Here is a 10,143-nt window from a genome sequence, read left to right on the forward strand (position 1 = left end):
GGTGAGGGGGGAAGGGGGCGGAGTTTGTTTCACAATTTCAAATAAACAATACTGTTTACCCCTTTTACCAGCATTTCCAAGGACATCAGCAACAGAAGGCTGGTCAGCAGGACTGTCATCCTAGAGTCCACCCAAGACACTGTAAAGAACGTTTTGCTTAAGTAGAAGTCAATTACATCTGTTTCTTTTCCTTTTTTCTTGATCTGGAAAATTTTGCAGTTTGTTATTTTTACTCAGATTTTGTTGACAATTCTTCAACCAAAGATCATTCACCAGATTCTTACAGCCATTCGGAAATCATTAACCAATCCAAACAGACAATTCACTGATAGAAATGTGTCCACAATCCACAAGGAAGGGTCTGGTTGCACCAACTCCAGCTGGTGTAGGTGTTTTTCACCTTGATAGTTCTCTTCATTCCAAGGGATCTGGTGTGCTTGTTCTTGCACAAAAGGAAGAAAACTCTGGCTTGGAGAAGTCTAAAGCAGTTGTCTCCCAAGGACTGATGTCTCAGGATGAAGTGGAGAGCACCCCTTGGTCAAGAGCTTAAAAAGCCCTTTTAAAGAAGTGCAGAGCTCTGATAAAGTCAACATAGAAATGCAGGGTAGGTTGGGATCCCATCTGGAAGCAGAGATAACCTGTGTGCCTCAGCTCCCCCCGGTTTCTGATAAGTGCTGCCAGTCCTACCCTTACAGCACTGTAGAGTGGTATCGTGTTGAACTGCTTACATTGGATACACTCAGAATGAGTGTGTAATACGGATTCTATACTGCGACTAACCCCTCCTCTAGTAGCTGCTTTCCAGTCACACTTCCCAATAAAGGGTAGTGAGTTACTCACCTGCAAAGACCCATGGCCTCTGACAACTCCTCTGCATGGAAAAAAAGCCAAGAGGAGGTGTCAGGGACTCATTCTGACTACAAAGAAGTGAAGTCCATTTTTCATTGCCTGCTAGTGGTATGCTGTGTGAGGAGGACATTTGTAGTCATGGTGTTATTCCCTGAGAAAAGATGTCTGTGCAGCTGCTTGAGTTCTGGGGACAGAGATCATTTGCCAGATATTGCTGAAATAGGTTGAGAGATGACATAAAGGCCTCATACTAGGTTGTTTTCAAAGTAATCTATAACACTGCACCAACTGATGCTGCTGACGGTATCTCCAGTGGCTGGTGATACAAAATGATGACATGAAGGATGATGCAAAGTGGTAAATGAAGCCTATCTATTTCTCCTTCTTGGAATTGCTCTGTCATTTGGGGCTGTATTTCAGACAGTGGTTCTTCAACTGCTAAAAGTGAGTCCACGGGAGGGTTTGTGAATTTATTCAGGCATGTCCTCTCCTGTTGGTGTTAGAGATAAAAATGAGCTCAACTGTGACAGTTTCCTCTGGGAACTTGACAATCAGGACAAACAGCCCCACTAAAATGTTAATTCCAATGCATATAATACAGTTGCAGATTATGTCCCTATTTTTCCTGTCTGGTCTCTTAGTGTATGTTGTAGTACGAAGTGAATGAAGTAGAAAGCCCACTGGATTTGCATTTTCAAACGCTTCAAAAGCAACGTAGTGTATTGTTAAATACAATAACTACAAAATCCATAAGATGGCAGCAGAGCATTTGTAGTGGTACAAAATCGAGTTCCTCCATTCCAGCAGTAATTTGTAATGTGATTTGTGCACTCTGATCCCCAAAGGTCGTACTGACTTCAGTCCATATAGAGTTTTGGGGACAGAGAAGATAACATGATGGACATCTTCATATGCAACGGGAAAGAAAAATACAAACTAACAGAAAGATGCAAATACAGACAGGAAGTTTCATTTTCTTTTTGTGTGAACAAAACTGTACAACTAACCCCCTAACTTGTTCGTACAGTACATACCAGGATTTCGCTAATCTCTTTAGTATTTTTCCCAGCAAATTTTTCGCTGTTTGCAATGAGCTCTTTGTTCAGTTTTGCTAGATGGAGTTCAGAAGAGAGTTGTGCTGTGAGCAGTGAAAACCCATCAGTTTATGCCAACAGGGAAACCAGTCCCAGGTGTTTGACCAAGGTGAGCAGAGGTACTTACTAACTGTCTTCTCCTTGACCAAGGCAGCATAGTTAGTGCAAATCATAGCAGCTTGCTGAACAAGAGATGCTCATACTCACACTGGCAGCCATCCCTGGGGACTTATCCCCCGTCCTTACTTCAGGGCAAGGCCTTTCAGAGAAACGCTGAAATTGGTGGAACAGGAAAAGCCTGGCCCTCCTCTCCCTCACTGTCACAGCATACTGGGATCATGACCTGAATCTCAATGTAGTCACTTCTTATTCACAGTGGGGCACAGGAGGAGAGAATGAGGCCTCACATACCTGGATCCTGCTCTTCAGGGTTCATAGGAGCAGGCTTTATCTTCTAGGCATCCCTAACCACAGATGAAGGTTGTACAGAGGAACAGAGAGAAGCAGCTCACCAACCGGCTTTACATAAGCAGTATTTATTGCAGTCAGCAGCTGGGGATGGCTCCACCAGTACACATGCAACCAGAGAGATTTGATCTTTCTCAGTCTCCTAAGGGTGAGTAGTCCCTGTCCTTGGAGATGGGATCTGCCATCTAACTCTAAGGGAAGGAAAGCTGACAGAGCACATCAAGGGAGGCTGTGTAAAAAGTTGCTAAGGTATAATGTTCACACCAGAGAGCAGAATGAAGTAGTACAGAAAGAAGAGGGTATGTATTTAAATACACTTTTTCTAAATTGCTTTAATATGTGTAAGGAGAGATATAAGTTTCCTTGAATAAACCAAATGCTGACACAACTTCATCCTTGAACCAATTTCGGTTTTGTTTATTTCATAAGGTTTATTGCTTATTTTTTTCTTTGGGTTTTCGGGTGGTTTTTTTTAGCTGTTTAGAAATTTTTACTCTAAAGCATAAATGCTAAAGCATCAGAGTAGAACAGATTATTTATTTGTTCTGCTTGGATATATTCAGTTTCACCAGAAACCATTTGTAACAAAACCAGCAAGAGATTTCAAAGTTACTTTTTACACAGTCACTGAATGCAGCATACAAATGGAAGGGCTCATCTAAAAGAACTCCTTATACACACCTTTCGGGATTTATCTGTTGTGCTATACAGGCAAATTTTGTGACAGAAGAATCAGAAGATTGTACCAGAACCTGATTTCTGGCTATGTAATAGTATTTTTACACTTCTATCTTTACAAAATGATCCTACACTTGCATATATTTAAGGTGATTATGCTACCTGAAAATACTGAACTTTCCCAGTCATTGTACCAGAGGGCAACCATTTTGCCTTCTTCTCAGTGAGCATCCCAGGATCAGATCCATCACATTTACGCACGTTGTGACATTGTTCTTCTGTAATCCTCCTGCATTTTGTAGAAGAGGATAAAAGGTCTTGTTATGTTTCTAAGGCATACATTGATTTTCTTGAGAGGAATCCCATTTTTTTCACCTACTGCTTCACAAGGATTCAAATGGAAAGAAGTAAGACAGTCTTCTCAATCAATTCTGATAAAGCTCAAAATACCACAAAAGATGACTGAAGAGAAACATTTTTGATGAAAGGAAAATAGCTAATGCAAGCTCAGCAAGTAGGATAATTATTGCCTTGGCATTCCAGCTGGCTAGGGAGACAACAGAAGGCGGCCCCAGTCTAGATGTATTTCTTCCCTCCTTCTTTCTCCTGGGGCGCTCAGAGTAGTCCCAAGCAAAGTGAACGATGTGACCATCCTATCATTAGTATCTCCCAAAGAAATGGTTGTAGGCCATGGGAAATCCTATTTGGTCAGAGAGGTAGTCACAAGGTGGGTAGTTTTCACAACGCTCCTGCATATGCTCTGTTGAAGTTTTGTAATACTCAGAGTACCTGGAGTAGACAAAGAGAGAGATGCCATTCTGCAGATTCAGTTGATGCAGCTGAAGAGGTTTCACACCCATGATGCTAACATGAAAAGAGTAATTACCCGAGGTGTCCCAACAGGGAACTTCTCATGCTGAGTTGAACAGCTGTGTACATGACGATAGACTACTTGATTAATGCTGGGAAAGATTGGAACTGAACCCTACTTAAAACAATCGCTTCTGAGGTTTTATCATCAAAGGAGACCACAAAAGCAGTTAATGTTGGGGAATTTTGTCCCCAGCCTAATTTCCCAGATACACAGGAATCTTTTTTGTTGTTTTTATTTGTTTGCTTATTTATTACCTGTTTACCTTTATGTGCTTCCAGTTCCTGACCACTTTCCCACTAGCCATAATTTTCCTTTAGCTTAAGGAGTTTCCTCTAGTCATCCTCACTTCTGTTGTTGACAGTAATGCTATCCCCACTCAGCTAAGCAAGCCCGAATCTTTTAGTCTCAGCTATACATTTTGGATGCCCTTCTTAACTCCTGTTTGAGGTTTGGTTAATCTCTCCTGACAACTGTACACAATGCTACAGGAGAAGTCCCACCAGTATCTCATTAATTGTTACTTTATTTCTGTATTGGATGTACCCTGCAGCACCCTTGAATTCAATTTGTTGCACCCCTATTTCGAGACTAACATTACCTAATCAAATAATACCCTGAGCTGTCTGCATGCCTCAGTCCTTCCTGATTACTGCTTATAGCAGAAGCTATTTTTATGATGCCCCACCTGTAAGAGGGTAGTCAGTACAGTTGCTACTACTGAATTTCATCTTGGTTTTACTCACTGCAGGTTTCAACATCAGCCAGTTCCTCTGCTACAATACTCAGATCCTCTCTTCCAGAGATGGGGCCTCTCAACCTTCTATTATCTAAAAAACAATATTATCCTTCCAGTCCTTCCAGACCGAGTAAAAATTCTTTTTACACAAACAGTAACATAACAATCTCTTCCAAGAAATTTGTGAAGAACATTCTTGGATGACCTCAAATTTCTCAAAATGTTTATAGGTCAGATTTCTCCAAATGTTTGTGCCTAGGATTTTTGCACAAATTGATGTTGGATCTACAGCTTCAGAAAGAACAGCCATTCTGATCTAGCCTCACCCCTGCAACAGAGCTTCCTTTGTAGGGAGCCAGGGACAATGACCAGGGCTCTGTGATGTTCATTATCCTGGAAACGGGCTCAGATGACCCTGAAAGATAGTTTCTAACTTGTATTCTCGTGTCTCCATGGCTAACCCAGACAGTACTGTCTTCCTCCCTGGGAGGAATATCAGAGTCCAGCCATGAGCTCTGAAAAGGATATTGACAAAAAAAAAAAAAAAATATCTATCAGTAAGTGACTCCTAGAGCCCTTTTGCTTCAACACATGACGGTAATAACACATATGCACAACAAATTAATGCCTTTTCATCTCCTGTTGCCTTCCCACCCTCTCTTCAGAACAGGTCCAGAGTCCAGCACTCAGCCAGAGTCCCGAGTTGTTACCATTCAAACAGGCTGGATCTCTTCTGCCTTTTCACAAAGGCATTGGCAACTTCCTTTGTAATCTTGATGCCTGCTAAGAGAGGACACAGCAGCTTAAAGATGCAGGGTCATTGTCTATGAAAAACAGAGACCAGTCTAATCTCTGAAAATGGGTGGTCTACTCTCTTCACAAGCAGATGACTGCCATGAACCATCCTAATTGCACATCCCACCCCACTGTCCACTCAGAGCCCAACAGCTGAGCTCCCTCCTCACTCCAACCTGGCACATCTACATGAAGCAAAGGCCTTTTCTGTCATAAACTCCACTCATCACACAGCATGGTCTGAGTCCACAGCAAATGTGCAGAAGGCAAAGTCATGGCAGCATAAAATATTAATAAGGAGAACATGAAGGAAATGTCACCCTCTATCCCTAGACCACTTAACTTCATAGTCTTGGCTTCCTTTCTAAATTTTGACTTAGATTGCGAGTGATGTGGGATACCAGCCACCAGGCGTTAAAAATGCCTCTAATGAGCCCTAAGCCACAGGTGGCACATGGAAATACCAATGCTCACGTGTGTAAAGTTCCACAAAAGGTGAAGGGTAAAAAATAATGATGGTAAGCATCACTCAAGGAGAAATACACCCAGGAGGTGTTAAGATCCTGGTGTTCAAGACTTGGAGAACATGAGGTCTTTCTGCCATGACAGCACTGGGCCCTGGTCTCCACTAACACACTGTATCAGCACAGTTGCTTATTTGCTCCCTTGGATTTGTGGTTGTGCAAACATGTGGATGCTGTGGAGCACTTCACTCTCCAGCCAGGGTTCAGCACAGCACAGCCTCACTCCATGGGATGAACCCAGACCAGCAGAAGTGTGGACAGATGCCAGCACACCAGTAACACAGGTAGCTGTACACAAATACATGTTTCCGCAGGGAAACTGGCAAATTGTAGCAGACACTGGGGGAAAGAAGATCCCTGCCTCTGGGGAGACAGTGGGGTTTGTACCCTTCCTTCATCTTCATGGGGTATTCGACTGTGTTTCTGTTTGGTGGGTGAGAGGTACCCCCTCTCTAGCAAGCTGGGATTTAGTCTGTATCAAAATACCAACTACACAGAAACTGCCAGTTAATGAGCTGTCAGAAATCACCACCTTTCCCTGAATGCTCTTTTAATTTTTTTTTCTCTTTCGCAATTTGTTTTTGTATTGGCTCACTGGAGAAATACCAGCTTTCACACTCCTCAGCAGCAATGTTATCCTTTAATGTGTGAGAAACCAGAGACGGGGGAGATCGAAAGGGATTTTCTACACATATTTCTGCCAGCAAAAGCTGTGGACATGCCAAGGAGTGCAAATGCCCATGTCCCAGGAGACCTGACAGGAGGGACTGCAGCCTTCAGGAGCAGTCAAGAAAGCTGCTTGCTTTCAGGGTCTCCAGGTTATGGGATTAGGCAGGGATGTCATAGCCTGTTGGCATGTGGCACCAAATCTTTCTGCTGTATGATCCTGCACACAAGACTAAATGTTCAGCAGATCCAAAAGACCAGTGCCTGAAGGCCCTGAGGCAGTTTTTGCTCTCTTAAGAGTCTGGGGATGCAGCAGTCACTTTAGATAGGTCTCTAAGGCCAGCTCAGAGAAGTATGGAGACTGGCGGTGTTGCTCAACCCACATTACCCTGTTTCACAGAGGGCAGATGCATCCATCTGCTAAAAACCTGCAGAACTCATGTCTTGCCTGGAGGCTGCTCAAGGGTTTTGGAGATGTGGCACCAGCATACCCAGAGTGATGCGACGCTGCCAGTGCAGGGAGGCTGATCTCCCTGGTGTTTCCTGCACCCATGGCTGTGAAAGGCATCTCTGTTTGCTGCAGGTACTCCTGCACCTCAGGGACTGCAGCACTGAGGAAGCAAAAGGGGAGCAGCTAGAGGGACTCAGAATGGTTCTTGTTCACCCCTTGAACCTCTCAAAGGGAAGAAAGGAAGCAGATGCAGGAGAATGGAGCTGAGCATCAGTCACAACAATGTACTCACTGTCAGTGTTGCGAGATCCTGACGGGTCTTTGGGATCTGGAAGACAGACAGACAAAAAGGAGTTTGCTTGTGAGTCCTCCTCTGCTCCACTCTGTAACTGAATCCCTCTGCCTACTGTCTGGGTCCAGCTTCCCCCACTTCCCCAGAAGGTCTGTTCCTCCCAAAAATGGTTTTATTGACACCCACCATTTAGAGACAGACTTCATCATCACAGCAAAATTAATCCATTATGCCTGGATTTGTTTAATTTCAACTTCCTCTCAGCCAGATTAAATGACACAATAAACATATAACCACTGTGGAATGTGGAGGAAGACCTTCCCCCTTCTCCCTCCCCATCCTTGCTAAGAAACTTGCCAAGGAAAGCGTCCTCTAAGAGAAATGGAAGGTCTCCTGATCTCGGATCTCCCACACTGCCCTGTTTCACAATTTTTTTCTTTCACTGTTTCACCATACTTTTTTTTTCAAGTGTCAGTTCCACCCAAGTCACCAGGTATTTGGCATGTTTATTCATGGGCAGAAAGAGGACTCTAGAGACCAAAAAAATAACAAGTCTGCTTAAACAAAACTTTGTGTGAAAAGGGTTATGTGTAGTTGTATTTTTAAGCAATGTATACATTTCTTGGATGAAAAAAAAAAAATTAGAAGTTACTCCAAGGCCATTAAGCATTCAGGAACTTAATGATTAAATAAAAGCAGACATATACTCAAGAGTGAAAAAGTGAGAAAGAGACTGACAGAAGGAAAACACTGATCAAACAAAATATATTTGCCGGTATTGAATCATGATATATCTGATGCCAAGGACTGAACAAAATTTAAATCTGAATAATACAAGAAAAAAACAGCTCCCTCCTGCTCAGCTTCTCTTTCCTGCTGTAAAGGGAAAACACTTGTTTTTCTCATCTTTTCCTCCTTCCCTCTCTCTTCATCAACTACATAGCTACCACTACATTACTATCTCTTCATCATGAAGTCACCATCGCTAAATCACCTTCAAATGTGATGTGATCTTATGTCAATGGGACAAGTCATTTTTAATCACCAATAGGAGGCGCTTTTTTCCTCCAGAATTTCTCCACATCCAACATTTCCTGCAGGTGAATGCTTGACTTGATGCCTATCTCTGTGATCCTACAGCACTCCAGGGCTGTCAGGCACAAAATCCCTCTGCCTGTGGTTGAAATAAATCTTCCTTCAGCTCAACCCTCTTACTCAAAAGTGAGCATCCAGCACACCTTTGCCAGTTCACCTAAATGCCAAACTGATTTAATACCTAAACATATTAAAATGTTCAAAATAGTGCAATTTCAGGGTTAGGGTTTGACCAGTGGAAGAAAGTGCCCAGCAATAGATGAGACTTTCTATCCCCAAGCCCTCTCTCATCCAGGACTCCTCTCTCAGACAGAGATCTGTAGTTGTGCACTGACCAGCAGTGTATCTCTTCCCCTCAAAGCTGTGTGTCTCTCCCAGACCAGAGAGGTAGGTGGCAAGCTTCAAGGTTGAGCAGTCCTCCTGAAAGCCTTCCTGGGAAGATGTGCCCTTACCTTTCTCACAACAGTAGAGCGCTGCCAGGGCCAGAGTCATGGTCAGCAATGCCAGCAGACTCCTCATGTCTTCTTTGGCTGTGCTGGTCTTCCTAACCTCAGAGGTTTCCTGGAGGTTACTGAAGTTCTCCGGAGCTTGCTTTTGGGCAGCAGTTTATATCCTGTGATCGCCTGTATAATTCAGGGCTCTGGCTTATGTTCCCATTTCTGACCTCCAAAACAAAGCCCATCCTTTGAGCCAGGAGATATTGAGTCCTGGCAGCCACTTTAACATCCATCTCAGGACTCGTGACATTTCCAGATTTTAATCCAAGACTTTGAATGGGGCTATTGAAGAAAAACAACTGGATAAAAAAATCAGTTTCATTATAAACATGAAAGTCATTCAGCTTCTTGCCAGAAAGCCAGGGGAGAGACCAGCACATCCTGAATTAGAGCTGATCTTTTTGTGTGTCGGGGCTCTCTCATGTGGAAAATCAAATGAGACAGAACCCAATAGTGACCCTTTTCCCCCCATGCCACACTGACCCATTCCCCTGAAAGCAAAGAAACCCATGAAACAGTTTGCATAGAGCAAACACGTGCTAGATTTTCACTTCAGACTGTTTCACCGAATCACCTCAGAGAGCTGAGATTTTTGTACTGTTGAGAACTTTGGTTGTTAGTTTGAGGGAGGGTCTTTCTTTTTTCTTCCTGGAAGTCTTCTTAGTTTGGAGTCTTTCATTTGGCTTATCTTGTCTAAAAATCAAATAAACCTTTAGACTACAAAAGTGTTTTATTCTTCAGGACTTGAGGACTTGTGTGGCTGTGGTTACTTGGTATGTGAAGAGACCTGGATGGGCTCTTCTACAGCCTATCTACCAATAACCCCATCCCACCATTCAAGTCCCCAAAACATGTCCCACAAACAGCACATGGATCACATCTTCCTCCACCTCATATTCAGTCCTTCTCAGCCCCACATGCAAGGGTTACAGAATTAAAGCCTAAAAGGCTCTCAAGGGCAGTCAGAGCCATTAGAGATTTTGCCAGTCCTTAGAAACACTGTCTTTTTATCTTAGAGATATTTCAGGATTTGAAAAAAGAAAAAAAAAAAAAAAAAAAAAAAAAAAAAAAAAAAAAAAAAAAAAAAAAAAAAAGTTAACTTCTCCACAGTCCAGGAAACACTG

At 42.9% G+C, this 10,143-nt stretch overlaps 2 protein-coding genes across 3 annotated transcripts in view; both read right to left on the reverse strand.

The window, feature by feature from the left end:
* Positions 1-488, reverse strand: part of ART4 (ADP-ribosyltransferase 4 (Dombrock blood group)) — a 3,395-nt gene extending 2,907 nt beyond the window's left edge. The window contains 1 exon segment of the mRNA XM_026867931.1: positions 69-488. Coding sequence (XP_026723732.1) covers positions 69-119 — 51 coding nt within the window. The 5' untranslated portion in view covers positions 120-488.
* Positions 489-2,742: 2,254 nt separating this feature from the next.
* On the reverse strand, positions 2,743-9,378 carry BGLAP (bone gamma-carboxyglutamate protein). Of its 2 annotated transcripts, none has more exons than XM_026841136.1 (4): positions 8,975-9,378; positions 7,428-7,463; positions 5,410-5,479; positions 2,743-3,878 (listed from the first exon to the last, which is right to left on the reverse strand). In XM_026841136.1, exons 1-4 carry the CDS (start codon positions 9,039-9,041, stop codon positions 3,749-3,751), a joined length of 303 nt encoding a protein of 100 aa, XP_026696937.1. In that variant the 5' UTR covers positions 9,042-9,378; the 3' UTR covers positions 2,743-3,748. The 2 variants fall into 2 exon arrangements, with proteins under 2 accessions (XP_026696937.1, XP_026696936.1); XM_026841135.1 differs by having other exon boundaries at positions 5,410-5,482; positions 8,975-9,377.
* Between the last annotated feature and the right edge of the window lie 765 nt (positions 9,379-10,143).

Source organism: Athene cunicularia (assembly GCF_003259725.1).
Source record: "Athene cunicularia isolate RWA chromosome 1 unlocalized genomic scaffold, athCun1 chr1_part2, whole genome shotgun sequence".
Taxonomy (NCBI): Eukaryota; Metazoa; Chordata; class Aves; order Strigiformes; family Strigidae; genus Athene; species Athene cunicularia.